Genomic DNA, 27,108 nt, shown 5'->3' on the forward strand with positions numbered 1-27,108 from the left:
TTATAAGTAGTGCAGTAAGTGAGAATTATGTGATTATTTACCCTATAATGTTTTGCTATTTAATAAAGCGCTCCTGATTTGTAAAAAAAAAGTAAATGAGAATATTTAGGCTCGGTTCACACAGGGGCGGCACGACTTGCAGCGCGACTCACAGATGCGACCTGCACACGACTTCAGCGGCGACTTGCAAAACAACTTCTGTATAGAAGTCAATGCAAGTCACCTGAAGTCGCCCCAAAAGTAGTACAGGAACCTTTTTTCTAAGTCGGAGCGACTTGAGTCGCTCCTATTAGAACGGTTCCATAGTACAGAACGGAGCGCGACTTGTCAGGCGGATAAGTCACCTGGACAAGTCGCCCCTGTGTGAACCGAGCCTTAAAGGCAGGATGACAGATAAAGGGCAAATCACTGATGCCAATAACTACCAACAGTATAGATGTCTGGGTTGCCATTTATTTTGTTCTGCAACTCTGTTGATGATACTTGCGGAAGAACCTGCGGAAGAACAAAGCACAGGAAGGTTGTGGTTTGATACAATGGAAAAAAAAGAAGTCATGACACTTAACCATACACTCTGCAGTCTGATTCTGTGCATACACACCATAAACAAGCCCTGTTAAAAACTTAAATAACTCATCAATCCAAACAAAAATGGTGTACCCTAAGACTGCACTTTGCTGGATCATTTTCACCTTGGGATTTACAGGCATTGCCTCTCAAGGTATGTATGTACACCGCAATACAATACAATTTTATTACCTTAGTATATAAATATTTTAAAACAATGCATACAGCCACAGTATAATAGATCCCCGAAGTCCAGAAGAAGTTTGATGATAAAATGAATAGCTCTGGAGAATAAGATTATAATAAAAAAACTTCTTAACTATACTAACTAATTAAATTCTGACAACCCGAAATGTGGTTTCAATAATGAAATACTTTTTGATTTGATCTTATTTATTTTTTATTTTTTTGCTAGTAACCTGCAGTTAATTTTAAAATGTTTTAAGTGTAAGAAAAATGCAAATATAATAGCACCTAAAGCACAAATATTAAGGGACCTCAGCAAGCATTATGTTTGGGAATTGCAATACCATAGAAACAGTAACAAATATGGCAATAGTAACACTATTGCCGGGTCTGATTTTTTTTATTTTTTTTTTTAAGAATACACTTTATTGAATTTTTTTTTATAAGAAAATGCATAAACACTTAAAGGGAGAAGCAGTGACAAATGACTCCACATAGAAGGCACAGAATAGTAATTGTAAAACAATTCAATAACAATTGCATAGATACAGATGTGCATGGGGAGGCAGGGTCTGATTTTTTTTTGATTTTTTTTTTTTTTACTTTCTCTTATCTATTTACACTAAAGATGAGATAAAATAATATTAAAGTCAGTAATAAACTTGAGCTGTTAGGAAGTCATGTATGAAAGACTGGAGGGGTGAACAATGTCTTTTTAGGTTTTCTTGTGAGCACAACTGGAATAGACAATGCTAAAATGAATGTTTGTGTTGTTCTTAAACATGTTTTTAAAATTCTTTTAAGAAAACAAAATAAATTGCACATTAGCTTATGCAACATCCTAATAAAGCAATTACTAAAGAATTACAATCTGATTCCCCAGTAAACAGACATACGTAGACAGACATCGCACCGAACCGCATATCCCTGAGATCTTAAAAATAAAATATGTATTAAAATAATATATTTTCCCCCTCCCTTCATCTGCTGTGGTTTTCTACTTCTATTCCCATTTTCAAAGCTAAAAATGGAAGGTGATTTTTATCTTATTATACATTTTTAGGTAACAAAAAGAAAATGCTTGTTATGATCAAATCTAAAAACAACCTTATCCTTTGTATAAGACTACTGCTTCTAGATCGTGACCTATCATTTAAGTCAAAAGATAAAATTCTAAAATGTATTACATCAATTTCTTTTACTACACTGGGGGGTCTATTATATAACTGCTTCCACCAAAGATTGACACAGTTTTCCCCTAAGATTTATGCATTTTTATACTTTGGTTTATTTGGAAAAATTTGTGAATCCTGAGTGAAAGTTGTCTAAACTGACATAAATTTCTGTTACTACACTGGGGGGGTTTATTTATAACTGCTTCCACAAAAAATTCACAGTTTCCTCCCAAGATTCGTGCATTTTTGCTACTTGGTTTTAATTGGAAAAAATGTGAATCCCGTGTGAAAGTTGTGTGAATTGACATCAGTTTGTCTTACTACACTGAGGGGTTTATTTATACCCAATTCCACCCAGAATTCACACAGTTTTCCCCCAAGATTTGTACATTTTTCTACTTAGGTTTAATTGGAAAAATATGTGAATCCTGGGTGAAAGTTGTGCAATACTTTTGTAAAAAAAAAAAAAAAAAAGAAATAGACCTCTAACTGTTGAAATTTGAAAAAAAGTAAAAAGTATTAGCATATGCTCTACATTTTGATGCAACACAAAATTGTAAATGTACAGATTTAAAAAAATAATTATTCAGAAAAGATTGAAAATAGTCTTTGTTCCAATGTGTCCACAACTCTGAAACTATTGAAATCGAATATTTTAGCCCAAGGGCATTGCTAGATCCTTGTATCCATGGCACGTGCCCCAGATCTTTTTACACTAAGTGCCCCAGTTCTTCTACCAAGTGCCCCAGGTCGCCTTTGCAGTAATCGTTTCCATCACCCACAGTATGGAAGCCATGCTTTAGTCTTTGCTGAACTTTGTTTTTGATATTTTTTATATCATGTTCTCACAACTCCATTAACAGCATTCTACCTTTCATAATTCTATAATTAATATAATAATTAGGTAGATCATTAAGTGAATTAGAGAATCTGGTGTCTTTTTTAAACTAATTAATAGTTTACCTGTACTTCACACCATCATTTATGAAGAGATATGGAGGAAAATAAATAACCTCACCATTTTGGGATGCTCCGCTTTTTTAAGAAGTGTAGAAAAGCCCCTGTTTTAGCCATAATGACTAAAGCTGGCCATACATGGCTCAGATTTTTTTATTCAGCCCTCAAGAGGTTGACTTCTGTTGAGCATCAGTGGTCACACATGGATCGAAATCTCTGCTGAAGAAGTCCCTGCTGCAACGGACAAATTTCAATCTATCTATGGCCACCTTTAGAGTTTAAATTACCAGGAAACATGGTTTTCAATAATTTTTTATTGTTTTCAAGGGAACAAATACAGAGCCAGTGCAAGGTATAGTAGACAGAAGCTTGGCACACAGGCCTGCTTGGGTTAAGGGTCATTCCGCATCATAAATTGATAATACAGTACAAAGAGAGATTACATAGCCCAACAAAAAAAAAATCTTTTTTTCTTGATGGCTTGCTTTCTAGACCTGTTCTTGTGTTTTTTTGGGGCACTTATTCACAAAATTGCATTGGCGGCTAGACTGCATCAGCTCTAGTTTCTTAAATATGGTCAAATTTATATAATTTTTAGTCTTTTAGGTTCTGAAAAGATCTTGCTGATCAACTTGTTCTTTTGTTACATAGTTTGTGTTTTTGTGTATAAGTTAACAGATATAGTGAGAGTGGTTATATACTTTTGTAATTTTACTTTGGAAACATTGGATTCTAATGTGTAAGTTCTTAGCTGTAGTATACTTATGATCGTAAAGGAGGTGTGTGTATTGCCGCTCATATAGTTAAATTTTTGCAGATCGAGGACTGTAGAGGTTATGGCTACTTTTTAATGTCTCTTTCATGCTACAAGGAAATTAAATAAAACACTACATTAAAATATCCTGATTTTTTTTGACAGATGACCAGAGTAACGAGTAGTATATGACATTCATGCTTTATCTCAAAAACTACAGCTGATAGGAAATATTGGTGCCATTTTTGGAATCAATGAGTCAAATATACCCAGGAAAAGGTCTAACATTCAAAGCACCAAATTGTGTGTTGGCCTGTGTTATCAATGCATGACCTCAGGAGCTGAGTGTAAAGTCAACAGATACACAAATATCAGATGTGGAGAGAAGGGACACATGAAGAAGGCAGAAAAAAGGAAGTAAAAGGAATAGATTAGGGAGGAGGCATCAGTAAATGAGGGGAACATCGTGGGAAGTTAGAATAAACTCTTTCACCATTAGATAAGTAGGGTGGCCACAGGTCTTCACAGGAGGCCACAGGTCTAGTAGTAGCCAGTTAAAATCTGATGGCATGAATTTAGTAACCCATAGATCCCAGGTTCTATGAAATATAGACATGGAGGCGGTACACTTGGCTGTCAGTTTTTTCTGAATTTGAAGCATTATGAAAAAAATCTGTTGAAAGAGATTTCTCCCTGGAGGTACACACACGAACACTGCCAATGTTATTGCTCTGGGCTTGCCCACTACATTTAATAAATCGGGTTATTTATGCCTCCAACAACCTTCACACAGACCCTTCACCATTTAACTTGTGATGAATGCACTATTAAGCTTCATTCACACCTAAACGTAGCATTTTTGAAAGTTTTTCAACATGTTTTCTATGTGCGATTTTGGCATGTTTTTATGTGCATTTTTATACAATGTTTTTGAGCCATGGCGTTTTCTTTGTTAGCCAATAGAGAAAACTATCATATGTTGCATCATTTGTTGCTAGGATTTTCAGCTTTTTAAAAAAAAAAAAAAATTATTATTCACTTATTATTTGTTAGAGTTAGTTAGGGGTTAGAGTTAAGGTTAAGTTAGGGTTAGGGGTTAGGGTTAGGGGTTAATATTTTATTTATTGTCTTATTATTTATTTTAGTTAGGGTTAGGGTGTTAATACTACTACTACTAATAGTAATAATAATACATAAATAAATAAATGTAAAATAAATACACAAGTAAATTAAAATAATCATAAATAAATGCAGTAAAAGAAAACGATGTAATAATAAATAAATATACAATTAACCTTAACCCCCGAACCCTTCAAAAAAATATTATTATTCATAATAATAATAATAATAGTAATAATACAAATAATAATAATAAATAAAACCCTAATTCTAACACAAAAAAAAAAAACACTAAGTGCCCCAGTTCTTCTACCAAATGCCCCAGGTCGCATTTGCAGTAATCGTTTCTATCATCCAGAATATGGAAAACACGCTTTAGTCTTTGCTGAACTTTGTTTTTGAGATTTATTATATCATGTATATCCATTCTCACAACTCCATTAACAACAGCATTCTACCTTTAATAATTCTTTAAACTTATCTTAGGTAGATCATTAAGTGAATTAGAGATTCTGGTGTCTTTTTTTAAAGAAATTAATGGTTTACCTGTACTTCACATCATCATTAAAGAAGAGATATGGAGGAAAAGAAATAACCTCACCATTTTGGCATGCTCCGCTTTTTTAAGAAGTGTACAAAAGCCCCTGTATTAGCCTTAATGACTAAAGCTGGCCATACATGGCTCCGATTTTTTCATTCGGGCCTCAATAGGTTGACTTCTGTTGAGCGTCAGTGGTCAGGTCACACATAGATCGAAATCCCTGCTGAAGAAGTCCTTGCTGCACCGGCCCAATTTCAATCAATCTATGGCCACCGTTAGAGTTTAAATTACCAGGCAACATGTTTTTTTCTGAATTTGTGTTCAATCATTTTTTTTATCGTTTTCTCATGGGAAAAAATACAGAGCCAGTGCAAGGTATAGTAGACAGAAGCTTGACACACAGGCCTGCTTGTGTTAAGGGTCATTCGGCATCAGAAATTGGTAATACGGTACAAAGAGAGATTACACAGCCCAACAAAAAAAAATATTTTTTCTTGGTGCCTTGCTTTCTAGACCTGTTCTTGTGTGTTTGGGCGTTTATTCAGAAAATTGTATTGGCTAGACTGCATCAGCTCTAGTTTCTTAGATATGGTCAAATTGATATAATTCCAGGTTTTATTGTCAAAGCTTAATCGAACAAGTGGAAGTTAAAAGCTGATTGGCTACCATGCACAACTGCAACAGATTCTGAGTGCTCCAGTTTTAGTGAATCTCCCCCACTGTTTACTTTAAGGCTGGGAAACCCGCATCATACCTGAATCGCACACTGGTTCACACTGACATCTGTGAACTGCTCGGGGTGTCAATATAAAGTTAATGACATCGGAATCGGATCGCATATGTGTGAACACCCATGTGATCTGATTTCGGTTGCGGACCAAAAAAAGGGTCCTGCACCTTTTTGATTCAATTGCGATTTCAGCCCTACAGTTTGTACAGCTGAATTTGCATCGCACAGACATCGCATGTGATCTGCACAGCAATGTGGTGTGAATCACCGGCATTAAATAGAGTCAGTGAAAAATACACCAGAAGTAGGGCATATAAATAACTATTGGAAGGTCTGATTATTTTTTCTCTTTACATTCACACTAGGGGTATTTTTCTAAAGCAGTAAATGTGACAGTTATCAAAAATTCACTGCAGATGAATCTTCTTGGTGCGTGTGTTTTAAAATTAAAGTAATTCATTCTCCTTCAGTAAATTTTTTTGTGAATGCCACATTCACTGCTTTATAAAAATGCCCTATTGGTGATGAGATATAATAAAAATTATTGCGGTGAAAACCCTTGATCTGTAATAAGGTCACATATGAAAAAACTAGTGTGCTGAAGGTTGTCATTTGATCACCATTGGTACAGACAGTGTTAGGCTGGCCTTAGAATCAATTTATTTTTTTCAGCCAGCGGGCTGAATAAAAAATAATGAACAGTTTCCTCCATTTACACAAGTGACGTGGATTGAGGAATTACCCTGCCGGGATATTATATTCCAACAGCGGGACTTACTGTAAGTATACAATGGTCAGCGGGTGCAGCAGCTGATAGGCAAACATTTTTCCAACTTTCCCATTCAACAGCATTCAATCTAATAACTGACTTCTGTCAATCAGGAATGGCTACACATGTATCGAAATGTATCTGGCCCCTGTTTAACCAACTGAATTTTGAATATTTTTTATATTAAGTGGTGTTTTTATTATTAAGTAGTGTTTAGCAAAATGTATTTCTTTTTTTCAAGAAAAACAATTCATTTGGCATATGTTGCAAAAATCAAACCCCACTGACTCCTTCTCCACTCACCTGTACAAACATACATATCTCTACAGTAGATAATTATTACATCTCTGAGCTCTCGGTAGTAAAATGTGCATTAAGATAAAATATTTTTTTTCTCTCCCTCCCTTCATCTGCTGTGATTATCTATTTTCAACTTTTAAAGAGAAACAAGTTAAGGGTAAGTCAATATTGCCCTATTTTATATTTTCAAGTAACTGATACCTAATGACTGGAAGTTTCAGTGTATATTGCATGCTATATATTTGATCAAGAAACATCTTTGCCATTATAGAATATTATATATATAATATTATAGAATGTTTAAGTGACATCCATTTATCTTACTATACTAACTTTAGCATTTATAAAGTTAGTGATATATGAATATAGTTTATTAATTTGGATTTGAGAAATAATGTATAGGTAATTTAAAAGCGGAACTGAAGGCACAAACACTTATATAGGGGCACCGCCCCCCCATCCATGTGTCTGACCCCCTGATCTACAGACAGGGGGCCAGACGCATGGATTCCAATGCGGGGGTGCGTTTTCTTTTAAGCGCATGATTATAGTCCGAGGCTTTAATAGGCTTCAAAAAAGGGTGGGCTTTGGGCGCAGAGCACTGTGATCCAAGCCCACCCAGTTGTGTGACAATAGCGAATTAATATTTGCTATTTTCACACTGATTCTCCTCCCGACCAATCAGGAAGTGTATCTGAGACCCATTTCCAGATTGGCTGAAAGAAGCGTTTCCGATTGCCCGCCGAGGAGGAGACGGAAGCAGCCATGATGCTTGCGGAGGAGAGCAGGGGAAGGGGAAGCTGCCAAAGCCATAGATAGGGTCAGTGCTCTGGTGCTCCTGGGAGGGGGGGCCTGGTAGCTGTGGGTGCACTGTTTGCCTCACCCCCATAAAAAGTACCACCAGCAGCCACTGTTGAAATATATACACAGAGAGAAACCATTGCCCACGGGAAGTTAACGAGACACTACCAAAGAATGTATAAAATATACAACAAAAATTATTATTCCAGAAAGCAAGTATTACATACATTTAAAAACATACTGTCATACGCAGTTACCAACAGAATAAGTACATGAATAGCCAGCATTAAATCAGTCAGAATAGAACTACATTTCCATGAGGTGGATGATCTGTACTGATTTTCTGTACGCGTTTAACTAGATAAAAAATTGCTTCCTCAGGAGAGGTACAGATGAATATCTGGAGATGGGGACAAAGCGCTGCAGGTGCACCCACCCCCTATAGCCTCTTAAAGCGTCCGACGTGCAATTACAGCGATTCGCGCAGCCATGCCAACCTGCTGCAGTACAACTGCGGCGGCTGGTCAGCAAGTAGTTAAGCTGTACATAGCAGGTCCTCCCACTACACAATGCCTGCAGAAAACTACAGGAGGGGTGGAGACAAGACCAGTCACCCTGTACAAATAGAGAGAGAACACCACTGACTGGTCTTTATCACAGCAAGCTCTTGTAAAAAGGTTTCATGCTGCTTTACTGCATAGATCTGGAAAAAAAATATACAAAAAGCACATCAAGATTAAAAAATCTACATACCTTGTATTTAGACAACATTTGCTTATCCTGGGTTAAGGGTCATTCAGCATCATAAATTGATAATACAGTACAAAGAGAGATTACATAGCCCAACAAGAAAAAAATCTTTTTTTCTTGATGGCTTGCTTTCTAGACCTGTTCTTGTGTTTTTGTGGGGCACTTATTCACAAAATTACATTGGCGGCTAGACTGCATCAGCTCTAGTTTCTTAAATACGGTCAAATTTATATAATTTTTAGTCTTTTAGGTTCTAAAAAGATCTTGCTGATCAACTTGTTCTTTTGTTACGTAGTTTGTGTTTTTGTGTGTAAGTAAACAGATATAGTGTTTTTACGTACTTTTGTAATTTTACTTTGGAAACATTGGATTCTAAAGTGTAAGTTCTTAGCTGTATTATACTTATGATCGTAAAGGAGGTGTGTGTATTGCCACTCATATAGTTAAATTTTTGCAGATCGAGGACTGTAGAGGTTATGGCTACTTTTTAATGTTTCTTTCATGCTACAAGGAAATTAAATAAAACACTACATTAAAATATCCAGATTTTTTGACAGATGACCAGAGTAAAGAGTATTATATGACATTCATGCTTTATCTCAAAAACTACAGCTGATGGGAAATATTGGTGCCATTTTTGGAATCAATGAGTCAAAAAGGTCTAACATTCAAAGCACCAAATTGTGTGTTGGCCTGTGTTATCAATGCATGACCTCAGGACCTGAGTGTAAAGTCAACAGATACACAAATATCAGATGTGGAGAGAAGGGACACATGAAGGCAGAAAAAAGGAAGGAAAAGGAAGAGATTAGGGAGGAGGCATCAGAAAATGAGAGGAATATGGTGGGAAGTTAGAATAAACACTTTCACCATTAGATAAGTAGGGTGGCCACAGGTCTTCACAGGAGGCCACGGGTCTAGTAGTAGCCAGTTAAAATCTGATGGCATTAATTTAGTAACCCATAGATCCCAGGTTTTATGAAATATAGACATGGAGTCGGTACACTTGGCTGTCAGTTTTCTCTGAATTTGAAGCATTATGAAAAAAATCTTTTGAAAGATTTCTCCCTGGAGGTACACACACAAACACTGCCAATGTTATTGCTCTGGGCTTGCCCACTACATTTAATAAATCTGGTTATTTATGCCTCCAACAACCTTCACACAGACCCTTCATCATTTAACTTGTGATGAATGCACTATTAAGCTGCATTCACACCTAAACGTAGCATCTTTGAAAGTTTTTCAACATGTTTTCTATGTGCGATTTTGGCATACTTTTATGTGCATTTTTATACAATGTTTTTGAGCTTTAGCGTTTTCTTTGTTAGCCAATAGAGAAAACTATCATATGTTGCATCATTTGTTGCTAGGATTTTCAGCTTTTAAAAAAAATATATATTATTATTATTCACTTATTATTTTTTAGAGTTAGTTAGGGGTTAGAGTTAAGGTTAAGTTAGGGATAGGGTTAGGGGTTAGGGTTTGGGTTAGGGTTAGGGTTAGGGTTTGGGTTAGGGGTTAATATTTTATTTATTGTCATATTATTTATTTTAGTTAGGGTTAGGGTATTAATACTACTACTACTACTAATAATAATAATAATAATACTACATGAATAAATCAATGTAAAATAAATACACAAGTAAATTAAAATAATCATAAATAAATGCAGTAAATGAAAACGATGTAATAATAAATAAATATACAATTAACCTTAACCCCTGAACCCTTCAAAAAATATTATTATTATTATTATTATTAATAATAATAATACAAATAATAATAAATAAAACCCTAATTCTAACACAAAAAAAAAAACAGTAAGTGCCCCAGTTCTTCTACCAAATGCCCCAGGTCGCATTTGCAGTAATCGTTTCTATCATCCAGAATATGGAAAACATGCTTTAGTCTTTGCTGAACTTTGTTTTTGAGATTTTTTATATCATGTATATCAGTTCTCAAAACTCCATTAACAACAGCATTCTACCTTTAATAATTCTTTAAACTTATCTTAGGTAGATCATTAAGTGAATTAGAGAATCTGGTGTCTTTTTTTAAAGAAAAAAATGGTTTACCTGTACTTCACACCATCATTAAAGAAGAGATATGGAGGAAAAGAAATAACCTCACCATTTTGCCATGCTCCGCTTTTTTAAGAAGTGTACAAAAGACCCTGTATTAGCCTTAATGACTAAAGCTGGCCATACATGGCTCAGATTTTTTCATTCGGGCCTCAATAGGTTGACTTCTGTTGAGCGTCAGTGGTCAGGTCACACATAGATCGAAATCCCTGCTGAAGAAGTCCCTGCTGCACCGGCCAAATTTCAATCAATCTATGGCCACCGTTAGAGTTTAAATTACCAGGCAACATGTTTTTTTCTGAATTTGTGTTCAATCATTTTTTTATTGTTTTCTCAAGGCAAAAAATACAGAGCCAGTGCAACAAAAGCTTGACACACAGGCCTGCTTGCGTTAAGGGTCATTCGGCATCAGAAATTGGTAATACGGTACAAAGAGAGATTACACAGCCCAACAAAAAAAAAATTTTCTTGGTGCCTTGCTTTCTAGACCTGTTCTTGTGTGTTTGGGCGTTTATTCAGAAAATTGCATTGGCTAGACTGCATCAGCTCTAGTTTCTTAGATATGGTCAAATTGATATAATTCCAGGTTTTATTGTCAAAGCTTAATCGAACAAGTGGAAGTTAAAAGCTGATTGGCTACCATGCACAACTGCAACAGATTCTGAGTGCTCCAGTTTTAGTGAATCTCCCCCACTGTTTACTTTAAGGCTGGGAAACCCGCATCGTACCTGAATCGCACACTGGTTCACACTGACATCTGTGAACCGCTCGGGGTGTCAATATAAAGTTAATGACATCGGAATCGGATCGCATATGTGTGAACACCCATGTGATCTGATTTCGGTTGCGGACCAAAAAAAGGGTCCTGCACCTTTTTGATTCAAATGCGATTTCAGCCCTACAGTTTGTATAGCTGAATTTGCATCGCACAGACATCGCATGTGATCTGCACAGCAATGCGGTGTGAATCACCGGCATTAAATAGAGTCAGTGAAAAATACACCAGAAGTAGGGCATATAAATAACTATTGGAAGGTCTGATTATTTTTTCTTTTTAGGCCGCGTACACACGGGCGGATTGTCTTCCCAACTAAGTTCGTCAGACAATCCGACAGACAGTCCGTCCAAACTTTTGAATGAACGGACTTGCCCACACACGGCACTTTTTGAGCGGACTAATACGGCGGACTAAGTCCGCCATACAATCCGCTCTACTTTTGAAATGAACGGACTCGCCCACACACGCGGAGGAAAGTCCGCTCATTTTGAGCGCGTCTCCAGGTAGGCGGGGCCCGCGAAGGAGACATCGCTGGCCCCGCCGCCTGGAATGGACTTAAAGGGGAACCCCCAACGCCGAAAAAAATCAGCGTGGGGGTGCCCCCCAAGTCCACAGCAGATCCTTGTCCGAGCACGCTACCCAGCCGGCCAGGAAAGGGGGGCGAGCGAGCGCCCCCCCCCTCCTGAGCCGTACCAGGCCGCGTGCCCTCAACATGAGGGGTGCCTTGGGGAAGGGGGGGCCGCGCGGCCCCCCCACCCCAAAGCACCTTGTCCCCATATTGATGAGGACAAGGGCCTCTTCCCGACAACCCTGGCCGTTGGTTGTCGGGGTCTGCGGGCGGGGGGCTTATCGGAATCCGGGAACCCCCTTTAATAAGGGGGCCCCCGGATACCGGCCCCCCACCCTATGTGAATGAGTATGGGGTACAATGTACCCCTACCCATTCACCTGTGAAAAAAAGTACAAAAAAAACACAACACAGGGTTAAAATATTTTATTGCACAGCTCCGGGGGTCTTCTCACCGGACTCCTCCGCTATCTTCTTGTAGCTCTTTTACTAGCGGAGGAGTTCGGCTTTCTTCCTCCCCGCCGCCGGCCTCTTCTCCCGACTTCGGGGGTCTTGTCCCCCTCTTCGGCTCTTCTGCCGGGCCACCGCGCCTTCTTATAGCTCTTTTACAGGCGGTGGCCCGGTCTTCTGTCGCCGCCGTCCCCGCCGCCACCTGGTATGGCTCAGGAGGGGGGTGCGCTCGCTCGCCCCCCTTTCCTGGCCGGCCGGGTAGCGTGCTCGGACAAGGGTCTGTTGTGGAATTGGGGGGCACCCCCACGCCGATTTTTTTCGGCGTTGGGGGTTCCCCTTTAAGTCCATACCAGGCGGCGGGGCCCGCAATGTCTCCGTCGCGGGCCCCGCCTACCTGGATACCCGCTCGAAATGAGCAGACTTTTCTCCGGGCGGGAAAAGTCCGCTCATTTCGAAAGTACAGCGGACTGGCACACACACGGGCGGACTGTCCGCTCAAACCAAGTTTGGACGGACAATCTTACAGAAATTCCGAAAGACTTAGTCCGCCAGACTGTCCGCTGAAAAAGTCAGCTGAAGCCCACACACGAGCGGACTGTCCGCTCAAATGTGTTTCGGCGGACTAAGTTGGGCAGACAGTCCGCCCGTGTGTACGCGGCCTTACGTTCACACTAGGGGTATTTTTCTAAAGCAGTAAATGTGACAGTTATCAAAAATTCACTGCAGATGAATCTTCTTGGTGCGTGTGTTTAAAAGTAAAGTAATTCATTCTCCTTCAGTAAATTTTTTTGTGAATGCCACATTCACTGCTTTATAAAAATGCCCTATTGGTGATGAGATATAATAAAAATTATTGCGGTGAAAACCCTTGATCTGTAATAAGGTCACATATGGAAAACTAGTGTGCTGAAGGTTGTCATTTGATCACCATTGGTACAGACAGTGTTAAGCTGGTCTTAGAATCAATTAATTTTTTTCAGCCAGCGGGCTGAATAAAACATAATGAACAGTTTCCTCCATTTACACAAGTGACGTGGATTGAGGAATTACCCTGCCGGGATATTGTATTCCAACAGCGGGACTTACTGTAAGTATACAATGGTCAGCGGGTGCAGCAGCTGATTGGCAAACATTTTTCCAACTTTCCCATTCAACAGCATTCAATCTAATAACTGACTTCTGTCAATCAGGAATGGCTACACATGTATCAAAATGTATCTGGCCCCTGTTTAACCAGATGAATTTTGAATATTTTTGATATTAAGTGGTGTTTTTATTATTAAGTAGTGTTTAGCAAAATGTATTTCTTTTTTTCAAGAAAAACAATTCATTTGGCATATGTTGCAAAAATCAAACCCCACTGACTCCTTCTCCACTCACCTGTACAAACATACATATCTCTACAGTAGATAATTATTACATCTCTGAGCTCTCGGTAGTAAAATGTGCATTCAAATAAAATATATTTTTTCTCTCCCTCCCTTCATCTGCTGTGATTATCTATTTCTCAACTTTTAAAGCGGAACAAATTGAGGGTAAGTTAATATTGCACTATTTTATATTAGTAAGTAACTGATACCTAATGACTGGAAGTTTCAGTGTATATTGCATGCTATATATTTGATCAAGAAACATCTTTGCCATTATAGAATAATATATATATATATATATATATATACGGTATATATATAATATTATAGAATGTTTAAGTGACATCCATTTATCTTACTATAGCATTTATAAAGTTAGTGAATATGAATATAGTTTATTAATTTGGATTTGAGAAATAATGTATATGTATAGGTAATTTAAAATCTGAACTCATGGCACAAACACTTATATAGGGACACCGCCCCCCCATCCATGTGTCCGACCCCCTGATCTACAGACAGGGGGCCGGACACATGGATTCCAATGCGGGGGGGGGGGTGTTTTTTTTTAAGCACATGATTATAGTCCGAGGCTTTAATAGGCTTCAAAAAAGGGTGGGCTTGGGGCGCAGAGCACTGTGATCCAAGCCCACCCAGTTATGTGACAATAGCGAATTAATATTTGCTATTTTCACACTGATTCTCCTCCCGACCAATCAGGAAGTGTATCTGAGACCCATTTCCAGATTGGCCGAAAGAAGCGTATCTGATTGCCCGCCGAGGAGGAGGGAGGAGACGGAAGCAGCCATGATGCTTGCGGAGGAGAGCAGGGGAAAGGGAAGCTGCCAAAGCCATAGATAGGGTCAGTGCTCTGGTGCTCCTGATGACCCAACCGACTGAACTGGGAGGGGGGGCCTGGTAGCTGTGGGTGCACTGTTTACCTCCCCCCCAAAAAAATGTACCACCAGCAGCCACTGTTGAAATATATACACAGAGAGAAACCATTTCCCACAGGACTTTAATGAGACACTACCAAAGAATGTATAAAATATACAACAAAAATGGTTATTCCAGAAAGCAAGTATTACATACATTTAAAAACATACTGTCATACACAGTTACCAACAGAATAAGTACATGAATAGCCAGCATTAAATCAGTCAGAATAGAACTACATTTCCATGAGTAGGATGATCTGTACTGATTTTCTGTACGCGTTTAACGAGATAAAAACTTGCTTCCTCAGGAGAGGTACAGATGAATATCTGGAGATGGGGACAAAGCGCCGCAGGTGTGCCCACCCCCTATAGCCTCTTAACCACTTCAGCCCCGGACCAATAAACACCTTAAGGACCAGAGGTCTTTTTCCAATTTCGCACTGCGCTGCTTTAACTGGTAATTGCGCGGTCATGCAATATTGCACCCAAACGAAATTTGCGTCCTTTTCTTCCCACAAATAGAGCTTTCTTTTGATGGTATTTGATTGCCTCTGTGATTTTTATTTTTTGCGATATAAATGGAAAAAGAGCGAAAATTTTGAAAAAAAAAGATATTTTCTTCTTTTTGTTATAAGAAAAATCGAATAAACTAAATTTAAGTCATACATTGAGGGCAAAATGTATTCAGCCACATGTCTTTAGTAAAAAAAAATGTCAATAAGCGTATATTTTTTGGTTTGCGCAAAAGTTATAACGTCTACAAACTAGAGTACATTTTCTGGAATTTACACAACTTTTAATTTATGACTGCCTATCTCATTTCTTGAGGTGCTAAAATGGCAGGGCAGTACAAACCCCCCCCCCCAAATGACCCCATTTTGGAAAGTAGACACCCCAAGGAAATTGCTGATGGGTATGTTGAGCCCATTGAATATTTATTTTTTTTGTCCTAAGGGATTGAATAATGACAAAAAAAAAAAACAATTTACAAAAAGTTGTCACTAAATGATATATTGCTCACACATGCCATGGTTATATATGGAATTGCACCCCAAAATATATTCCGCTACTTCTCCCGAGTATGGGGATACCACATGTGTGGGACTTTTTGGGAGTCTAGTCGCGCACGGCACCCCGAAAACCAATCACCACCTTCAGGATTTCTAAGGGTGCAAATTTTGGATTTCACTCCTCACTACCTATCACAGTTTCGAAGGCCATAAAATGCCAAAATAGCACAAAACCCCCCAAAATTATCCCATTTTGGAAAGAAGACACCCCAAGCTATTTACTGAGAGGCATGTTGAGTCCATGGAATATTTTATATTTTGCCACAAGTTGCGGGAATATTACAAACTTTTCTTTTTGCACAAAGTTGTCACTAAATGATATATTGCTCACACATGCTATGGGCATATGTGAAATGACACCCCAAAATACATTCTGCTGCTTCTCCTGAGTACAGGGATACCATATGTATGGGACTTTTTGGGAGCCTAGCCGCGTACGGGACCCCGAAATCCAAGCACCGCCTTCAGGATTTCTAAGGGCATACATTTTTTATTTTACTCCTCACTACCTATCACTACCTATCACAGTTTTGAAGGCCATAAAATGCCAAGATGGCACAAAACCCCCCCCAAATGACCCCATTTTGGAAAGTAGATACCCCAAGCTATTTGCTGAGGGGCATGTTGAGACCATTGATTATTTTTTTTTGTCCCAAGGGATTGAATAATGACAAAAAATAAAATTCTTTTTTTTTTTTACAAAAAGTTGTCACTAAATGATATATTGCTCACACATGCCATGGTTATATGTGGAATTGCACCCCAAAATATATTCCGCTACTTCTCCCGAGTATGGGGATACCACATGTGTGGGACTTTTTGGGAGTCTAGTCGCGCATGGCACCCCGAAAACCAATCACCACCTTCAGGATTTCTAAGGGTGCAAATTTTGGATTTCACTCCTCACTACCTATCACAGTTTCGAAGGCCATAAAATGCCAAAATAGCACAAAACCCCCCAAAATTATCCCATTTTGGAAAGAAGACACCCCAAGCTATTTACTGAGAGGCATGTTGAGTCCATGGAATATTTTATATTTTGCCACAAGTTGCGGGAATATTACAAACTTTTCTTTTTGCACAAAGTTGTCACTAAATGATATATTGCTCACACATGCTATGGGCATATGTGAAATGACACCCCAAAATACATTCTGCTGCTTCTCCTGAGTACAGGGATACCATATGTATGGGACTTTTTGGGAGCCTAGCCGCGTACGGGACCCCGAAATCCAAGCACCGCCTTCAGAATTTCTAAGGGCATACATTTTTTATTTTACTCCTCACTACCTATCACTACCTATCACAGTTTTGAAGGCCATAAAATGCCAAGATGGCACAAAACCCCCCCCAAATGACCGCATTTTGGAAAGTAGATACCCCAAGCTATTTGCTGAGGGGCATGTTGAGACCATTGATTATTTTTTTTTGTCCCAAGGGATTGAATAATGACAAAAAATAAAATTCTTTTTTTTTTTTACAAAAAGTTGTCACTAAATGATATATTGCTCACACATGCCATGGTTATATGTGGAATTGCACCCCAAAATATATTCCGCTACTTCTCCCGAGTATGGGGATACCACATGTGTGGGACTTTTTGGGAGTCTAGTCGCGCATGGCACCCCGAAAACCAATCACCACCTTCAGGATTTCTAAGGGTGCAAATTTTTGATTTCACTCCTCACTACCTATCACAGTTTCGAAGGCCATAAAATGCCAAAATAGCACAAAACCCCCCAAAATGATCCCATTTTGGAAAGAAGACACCCCAAGCTATTTACTGAGATGCATGTTGAGTCCATGGAATATTTTATATTTTGCCACAAGTTGCGGGAATATTACAAACTTTTCTTTTTGCACAAAGTTGTCACTAAATGATATATTGCTCACACATGCTATGGGCATATGTGAAATGACACCCCAAAATAAATTCTGCTGCTTCTCCCGAGTACGGGGATACCACATGTGGGGGACTTTTTGGGAGCCTAGCCACGTACGGGACCCCGAAAACCCAAGCACTGCCTTCCGGATTTAAATATAAAATGCTACCAAAAAAACTTAGCGATCGCAGGGATCAGGCCTGACTCTGCGATCGCTGCAGTTATGTGTTTAGTGTTTTGTAAGTGACAGTGATCGATCGATACTGCACTTGGGTGGGCTGGGCAGAGGGGCAAAACGCAGGTGCTAGCAGGTATCTGGGCTGATCCCGCTCAATGCGTTTTTTTGGAACCCTAAACTGCTGGGGACGCTAGTATAGATCTGATCAGATCAGATATTGATCTGTTCAGATTCTATACCACTACGGGAGGTTTATGCTTTGCGTGTGGGTGTTAGCGGTACTGGCACTAACCTAGCACTGCCTGGGGCGACGCAGACCCTGACCCTAAAACCTAATTGATATCACCCGCCGGGTGATCGGGGGGTTAAACCTTTATTGGGTAATAAATGGTGGGTGCCCTGATGCTATAACACTTATACGGTGATCACTGGTGAAAGGGTTAACTAGGGGCAATCAGGGGGTTAAAACCATTATTGGGTAGTATATCGGGGTACCTAGCGCTATAAAAACCTGCCGGTGAACCTAAAAAAATAACTAGCTACCTAGCGACACTAATGCAGCGATCAGAAAAATGATCGCTTAGTGACACTGGCAAAAGGGGGTGAAAAGGTTAACTCTAGGGGCAATCAGGGGGTTAAAACCATTATTGGGTAGTATATCGGGGTACCTAGCGCTATAAAAACCTGGCGGTGAACCTAAAAAAATAACTAGCTACCTAGCGACAATAGCGACACTAATGCAGCGATCAGAAAAATGATCGCTTAGTGACACTGGCAAAAGGGGGTGAAAGGGTTAACTCTAGGGGCAATTAGGGAGTTAAAACCATTATTGGGTAGTATATCGGGGTACCTAGCGCTATAAAAACCTGGCGGTGAACCTAAAAAAATAACTAGCTACCTAGCGACAATAGCGACACTAATGCAGCCATCAGAAAAATGATCGCTTAGCGACACTGGCAAAAGGGGGTGAAAGGGTTAACTAGGGGCAATCAGGGGGTTAAAACCATTATTGGGTAGTATATCGGGGTACCTAGCGCTATAAAAACCTGGCGGTGAACCTAAAAAAATAACTAGCTACCTAGCGACAATAGCGACACTAATGCAGCGATCAGATCGGGGGGGGGGGGGGTTTGTGTGCCTGTGTGTACCTACATGTCAGTGTAGTGTTGGTGCACACTTACTTTTTGTCTTCTCCTCGTAGTCCGGTCAAAAAGACCACCCCGAGGAGAATGACATCACTTCCTCCTTCCTGTGTATACAATACACAGTGGGAGGAAGCTTGTCATTGGCCAGGAGTGATCGAGAGGGGATGGCCAGAAACCAATGGCCATCCCCTCATCACGGATCGCTCCTGCAGCGAACCGGACCGCCGTATCCAGCGGGAGGGGGTCTGATCGGACCCATCACCCGCTGGAAGGCAGGCACGTACATGTACGTGCTTGTGCCTGCCTGTGCCATTGTAATGACGTACAATGGCAATACGGCGGTCCTTAAGTGGTTAAAGCGCCCGACATACAATGACAGCGATTCGCGCAGCCATGCCAACCTACTGCAGTACAACTGCGGCGGCTGGTCAACTAATAGTAAAGCTGTACATAACAGGTCCTCCCACTACACAATGCCTGCAGAAAACTACAGGAGGGGGGGAGACAAGACCAGTCACCATGTACAAAGAGAGAGAACACCACTGACTGGCCTTTATCACAGCAAGCTCCTGTAAAAAGATTTCCTGACAGACTCCATGGCAGTCTACGTATGGGTTAATCCCGCCCCCTCATACCTCATAGGACCCCACTTCCATAAATCTTTGCTCTGGCCCAGAGGCCGTGTTCCTTTTTTGTCCTCCTCCTAGGACCAAGATGAAGTCTTACCTTTTCATGAAGTTTTCTGTAATCCAGGCCTGGCGGTGTGCACAGCGATACGTTGGTGGTTAGCGGTGAGCCTCTCTGGAGTCCAGCAATCCTAGCTATTAGCAGGTGGACATGGGCGATATGATGCAATACCATGAAGAGCTTACTAACCTGGCCATTGGCAGGCAAGCGGTAATATGGCCAAACGTCCCAGCTACTAGCGGGAGGCCTTGTAAACGCCCGATCGTGCGGTGGGTCGAGCGAACAGCTCCCCAGTCCCAGGTTCTGGTCCGGATCATGCCGTGGTGGTGGTAATGTACAAAGATATTAGTTTTATGGCAGCCGTATCTCTGTGTTTTGTGTGTGTCCTTATTTTTCTATCAAGCTCCAGTGAGTGGCCATGGCAACTGGAGCGCAGCTGCGCTCCAGCTCGCCGTTTCAGGAAGTCGCAGGACCTGTCTGCACATCCGCAAGCCGCAAACAAAGATTCTGTGCTTGGTTTATACAAGCATGGTTTCACCAAAATGGCAGCGGCGGTCGTGTAAGCGATTGGTCGGCAGCAGGTGGCGATGTTTTTCCGGCGCAGGCGCGCTGTGGGGCGGTGACATCGTTAATGGCGGCAGATTTAAATAGTTGTCAAAGCAGCTATTCCTTGGGATGACTTGCAGGCTTATATGGCGGTTTCCCCAGACACTGGTCTCTGGTTTACAAGGTAAATTGTTTGCTGCATGCTCCCTTGGTACTGGCTACATTTGTTAAGTACTCTCTCATGTCTGTTGTTACTCCTGTTTCTCATAAGGCTTTAATGGTTCATTTTAGTTTCAAACTGCCTTGCCAATGCCATGGCTCTGTCACTGCCCTCCTGTGGCCAACCCAGCACTGCAGGTAGAATTTAGTTATTTTCTGCCTGTGAGGCTTGGGTTCACTCATTCAGGAGCTCTTAACCCTTTCTTTTTCACTCAGCCCTTCTAGGTCTGAACACCAAACCATGGCAAAGACCATTCTAGGTCTCAGTCGTCACTCCTCTTCAAGCTCCAGATGTCATAGATCTCCCTTTAGATCTAGGTACCACAGAGAGGAATCTAAAACCACCTCTGGGTGACACTCTCACCATCACTCCAGCCGCTCCTGTGAGGAAAGCCTGCTGGGTATGCGGGGCCCAGGTTCCTGAATGCAAATCCCTCTGCGAGTGATGCTTTTCTAAAGCCGCAAGAGAAAGAGAGAAGGTGGAAACCATCAAGTGGAAACACTGGTCAGAAAGGTGGTCCGTGAGACACTGAGTAAAGCGGATTCTGGTCATACCCATAACCCTGATGGTGACACTATGTCAATCCCTATTAGGGATGATTTAGAGGCTCCAGGCCCCTCATAGCCGAGCCATCCCTCAATTGAAGCCTCAGACCATGAGGTGGAGGTAGATGACCCTGGTGCAGGTTTTGAATTTGCCCTAGTACCACAGCTGGTCAAAGCTGCCAAAGAAACTTTGAGATGGGAAGAGCCAGTGGAGGCATCCTCCAAACAGAGGAAATATTTTAAACACCTCAAAAAAAGACGCCCCAATTTCCCCTTTTTGGGTGTACTTGGCACAATAATTAATGATGAATGGGGTGATGTTGAAAGGAAGAATTGCCTATTAACGAAGGTATCAAAAATGTATCCATTTAAAAGCAAGGATTTAAAACACCTGGAGTCGGCTCCTCTCATTGATGCAGCCCTATTGAGCTTGGTGAGGCACGTCACACTTCCATTGGAGGATACTATTTCCTTTAGGGTTGGCCTGGAGAGAAAAATTGATACGGATCTACATTACAGCAGGTATGACCTGCAAACCAGCTCTAGCTCGTGCAACTCTTTCTAAAGCGTTGGAAGTCTGGACGGACAACGTAGATGCGTCTCTGAAGAGCATCTCGGAAGAAGTGGCCAGGAGCTCACCTATTCATGAGCTAAGGTTGGCGGCGGCTTTTCTGGGTGAGGCTTCCCTAGACATAATTTACCTGGTGGCTTGGATCATGCTGCCATCTGTCACGGCTATACGTGCCTTGTGGCCAGAAGAGAACACAGCTCAGGCAAGGTTCAGATAGAGCAAGGGACGCTCGCCGCTATAGGCATGGCCAGGAGTTCAGGAAGACCTGAAAAAAAACAAAAAAAAACACAGCCTTCAGGCCAAACATTTTTAAAGGTGCATCTTCCGGTGGACAAGTAGCCCCTAAGTCTTTATGATATTGTGCCTGCCCAGACAGAGCGAGTCGGCATGCTTGCCTCTAAAGCTCATTCTCCTGTCCTATGCAGACTCCCTTGTGGCTCAAGGCACTGCAATTCCAGTTCCAGCCGAGTAAAGGTTTTAAGGGGTCTACTCGCCCCTCTTCATGCTGTAGAATTAAAAATAAATAAATAAATAAATAAAAAATAAATAAATAAAAAAACAGCTCCTGGAGGCCAGTTATAGACGGAATCCACTTGAATTCTTTTATCAAGAAGGAGAAGTTCAAGATGGAGACACTACTCACAATCAGTCAAGCAATCCAGCCAAGCAATTGGCTTGTGTCTATAGACCTGAAGGATGCCTACTTCCATGTTCTGATAGCATCAGAATTCCAGAAATACCTTCGCTTTACTATCAATAAAATCCATCTGCAGTTCACCTGTGTCCCCTTCGGGCCTATGACATCGCCTTGTGTGTTTTCAAAACTATTGTTGGCTGTCGTGGCTCTGATCAGCTCCAGAGGTATCTGTCAGTATCACCATCTAGACGACCTGTTGTTATCTCGGAACAGGGAGCAGTTGCTGATCCCAGGTCATCTCCACTCTACTCGAGTTCAGTTGGCTTCTGAATTTGGAAAAGAGCCATCTGGATCCTACACAGTCCCTGGTGTTCCTCGGGGCACACTTCAACACTATCAAGAGCACCATCTCGTTACCCCTGGAAAAATTCCAGTAACCTAGGACAGAGTTTGGCTTGCAATGTCATCCTCTCATCTCCGAGCCTCTCAATGCCTATAGATCGTCGGCACCATGGTGGCAACAACACCCATGGTAAAGTGGGCTCGGTGGAAAATGTAGCCCTTTTAAGAAGGGCTTCCTCCAGCAGTGGGACCCAGGGCTTCGGGATCACGCTATCCGAATAACCTCATCCATGCGGGAGAGCCTTCCTTGGTGGCTACAACAGAGGAACCTTCCTTAATTGTCACTCCATCGCACCTTTGTCTTGGGTCACCATCACTATAGATGCCAGCAACAGGGGCTGGGGCACTCTCTGCCTGACAGAAGTAGCCCAAGACATATGGAATTTTCCCTCTCACAGCATAGTCTCCAATGTTCTGGAACTCCGGGCAGCGTTCTGCCTGACAGAAGTAGCCCAAGACGTATGGAATTTTCCCTCTCACAGCATAGTCTCCAATGTTCTGGAACTCCGGGCAGCGTTCTGCACTCTGAAGTCCTTTTACCACTTAACAACCAGAGCCTCAGTCCTCCTAAGACTAGACAACACGACAGCAGTTGCATACATCAAGAGACGGGGGTAGTCGAAGTTTTTCCCTGTCAAAGGGAGCAGAGCCCATCATGATTTGGGCCTAGAAAAACCTGGCTGACCTGACAACTATCTATCTCCCTGGAGTCCAGAACGTTTAGGCAGATTTTCTGTCAAGAGTTTTTCTCTGGACAACGAGTGGACTATCCCCTCCGAAGTCTTCAGGTGGGTTCGGGACTTCTCTCGTTGGGAGTCATTGTGGAAGTAGACTTGTTTGTCTCCCCGTGCAACTTCAGACTAAAGAGATACTACATGAGGTCTCGGTGTCCCCAGGCTTTCAGATAGATGCTCTGACAGACCATTGGCGGTTCCACAGAGCCTATGCCTTTCCCCCAGTTCCTGTCATTCTCTGGTTTCTGTCGAGGCTCAGGATGGAAGAAGTGGAGATGGTCCTGTACTTTGCAGACAGGCCATGGTTTCCACTGCTGATGCAACTCCAACCAAGGTCCTCTACCCTCCAAAACATATCTCCTATCACAAGAGGCAATTCTACATCTATGCCCAGACCATCTACATCTGATCTAGTTCTTGAGAGGGGAAGGTTGGAGGCCCTAGGCTGTCCAAGTAGGGCCATCTCCACATTATTAAATGCCAGAAGAGCAGGCACCAACAGGGTCTACCAGAGGATTTGAAAAAAGTATGTACACTACACCTCTTCTACTGCAGGTTCTTGCAATAACCCAAAGATACATGATATCCTGGGCTTTCTACAATCAGGCTTGGATCTCTCATTGTCAGTCAGCTCGCTGCAAGTCCAAGTGTCTGCAATTTCTGCCTTTTTTTTATAGGTGTTTCCTGGGTTAGACACCCTCTTACTCAGTAGTTTTTAAGGGGAGCAATAAGGCTCAGACCTCAGAAAAAGCCAAGATTCTCTAATTGGGATCTTGTCCTGGTTTTCTTTTCTCAGGTAGAGAGTTGGAACATGAAGATCAATCCTCTATCAAATGAATCTCTCTAACAGTTGCTTTCTTGTTGGCTATAACATCGGCCAAGAGGATCTCTGAAATCAGCTCTCTGGGATTTCTTTTCTTTCTTTTTCCTGATCGGGTAGTTTTAATTCCTATGTTGGGTCCAAACCCTAAAGTGGCATCTGTGTTTCATGACAATTAAGAGATTGCTCTTCCATCATTCAGATCTACCAAGGATTCCAGTGTTCATCCCTTAGTTGTTGGAAGAGCTCTGAGTCAGTATCTTGAGCCTACAGCTTCTTTCTGTCAGACTGACCACCTGTTTGTTCTTTTCATGGGAAGAATAAGGGAATGCGTGCCTCTTCCAGATCTATTGCAGCATGGATTGTTCAGGCCATTCAGTGGGCTTACAAAGCCAAGGGCTTAGCGCCTCCAGAAGCGGTGACTGCTCACTCAACTTGAAGTGTGTCTTCTTCATGGGCGGCATCACATCACGTGGCTCCAGAAGTTATTTGCAAGGCGGCCTTGTGGTCTTCAATTAACACGTTCATAGCACACTATTGCATAGAGCCAGCCTTGTTATCTTCTCTTAAGTTTGGTTTACGTATCTTATCTGGTGCCTATTAAACCTTTTTCTTTTGTCCAGCACTCTGCCCACCCGGGTGTGTATGGCTAGTTATTTCCCATACATAGGCTGCCATGGAGTCTGTCAGGAAAACGGAAAATTTATATCAAATACTTACCGTAATTTTCCTTTCCTGATGGACTCCATGGCAGCAGGAGTTTCCTCCCAGTGGCTGGAGTAGGCTAAATTATGGAACACGAGCCAGAGCAAAGATTTATGGGAGTGGGGTTCTATGAGGTATGAGGGGGCGGGATTAACCCATACATAGGCTGCCATGGAGTCCATCAGGAAAGGAAAATTACGGTAAGTATTTGATATAAATTTTCCGTTTTCATGCTGCCTTACTGCATAGATCTGGAAAAAATATATAAAAACAGCACATCAAGATTAAAAAAATCTACATACCTTGTATTTAGACAATATTTGTTTATCCTGGAGTTCAGCTTTAAAAAATACTCCAAAAAGTTGGATTTAATTTATGAGAAGTGGTTGTTAGCAATGTCCCCCCAATATGCCGAAACTGCTTATATGGGCTTACCAGACAACATGCTTTTCAAAAAACGCAATAACTTGTACACAGACCCTACACCAGGGGTGCCCAACCAGTGGCCCATGGAGCCCTCTGATGTGGCAATCTCAGAGCATCAGTGTTGTATATGAAGGCGATGGTAGGGGACGCAAGGCAAAGCAGAGAGGCATAAGGCGCTGCTTCCTGTGAAGCGCCACCTCCTGTCGCAGGTGGAGTGATACCAAATGCACTCTGCCTGGGACAGAAACAGTCGGCGATACCTGAATGGAAGACTGTTATTATAGGTAAGTTTATTACTAAAATCACAATGTATATGTGGGCATATCTGTTCTTCAGTGATTACTGAGCTGCTTTCAAAACTGATTTGCAGGTGCAGCGCAGTGCACCTGCAGGTTACCTGCACTGAGCCATAGACGTCTGTTATTACCTGCCAGTTTGGTGAGCTTTCAGAAAGTGAACTTAACTGCAGGATATAATAGAAGCCTATGGCAAAGTGAAGCTAACCCACAGGAAAGTCACAGGTGCACTGCGCTGTGGTAAACCCTAGCGCATCAGCTTGAAAGCAGCCTTAGACCCCTTTCACACAATCAATCTGACCCAATTAGATCCTCTATTCACCTCTATGGAGTGGCAGATGTAAACAAACTACTGTTTGTTTACATCTGCCTAATTCCAATCTGATCAGAAAAAAAAAGGGGATCCATTCCCTTCCATCTGAGCAGATCGGATTGGAGGGCCCATAGAGTAGATTTGGCTGTGTCATTGTCCACTCTGCATAAGCAGAGTCCACTCATTGTGGCCCACGACCAGTTATCAAGTCGCTTAAGTGGCCCTCGCTCCTCAAAAGGTTGGGAACCCCTGCCCTACACCATTCAAGATGTAATAGATACATTCAATAGTCCAAGGATACAGCTGCTGCAAATGAATAGCGCACATGAGAATGCAAATAAAAGCACAGACTGGCACATGATGATTAGTGCCATGTTTGAAAATATGTACATGCTGATCTTTACTGCTAAGTAAAATACTTTACTTCCTTCTTTCACCACAAAGTTAAGAGCATAGTTCACCTTTGCCAAAACTGCCTATGCAAGTAACGGCCATCTGTAGGTAAAAACAAACTGTGCAGCTTTGACCAAAGTTGAATAATGCCCTTGCTAGTGTAGGTCATTTACGCACCTTCTGAAGCCTGACTAAGAAACTCCCAGGGATCGTATCATCCCACCTTGCCATGCTACTAGGATGTTGCTAAGACATATCCAGCAGTTTGTGTTCAGTTCACCCCCACCATCACAGGAGCGTGCTCTCAAACGCTGAGCTCAGAGCTACAGTGTCAGGGAGAGAAAGAGCATGTGAGGGGGTTTGAATCAAAGGACGAGCTTGCTCCTGTGATGGTGGAGGTGAACTGTAAGAGCTAGAAGTCTTAGCAATGTCCTAGCAACAAGGCAAGGGTGATGCGCTCTCTCAGTCAGGTTTCAGAAGGTATATAAAATAAATGGCATACACCTGTAGCAAGGGCAGAAATTGACTGCTAAAGGCCTATGCAGTGCCTTGAAATAATATTCATACCCCTTGAAATTTTCCACATTTTGTCATGTTACAACCAATACACAGGGCCGTCTTTAAGGCAGGGCAAAAGGGGCAGCTGCCCGTAGCCCTGTCATTGTTGTGGGGTCCAAAGCAGCTGCTTCATACTTGCTAA

The 27,108-nt window shown here is 41.5% G+C and overlaps 1 protein-coding gene across 2 annotated transcripts in view; it reads left to right on the forward strand.

The window, feature by feature from the left end:
- Positions 1-552: 552 nt before the first annotated feature.
- Positions 553-27,108, forward strand: part of LOC143933825 (T-cell surface glycoprotein CD3 gamma chain-like) — a 66,285-nt gene continuing 39,729 nt past the window's right edge. Inside the window, exons 1-3 of one of the 2 annotated variants that reach the window (XM_077456888.1) lie at positions 553-721; positions 7,241-7,255; positions 14,050-14,064. In XM_077456888.1, the coding sequence (XP_077313014.1) occupies positions 652-721; positions 7,241-7,255; positions 14,050-14,064 (100 nt within the window). In that variant the 5' untranslated portion in view covers positions 553-651. The remainder of the gene's footprint in view (positions 722-7,240; positions 7,256-14,049; positions 14,065-27,108) is intronic. The other variant, XM_077456889.1, reaches the window with a different exon arrangement.

This window comes from Lithobates pipiens, unplaced genomic scaffold (genome assembly GCF_037356315.1).
Source record: "Lithobates pipiens isolate NorthernLeopardFrog02 unplaced genomic scaffold, aLitPip1_a1.2 Scaffold_27, whole genome shotgun sequence".
Classification (NCBI taxonomy): Eukaryota; Metazoa; Chordata; class Amphibia; order Anura; family Ranidae; genus Lithobates; species Lithobates pipiens.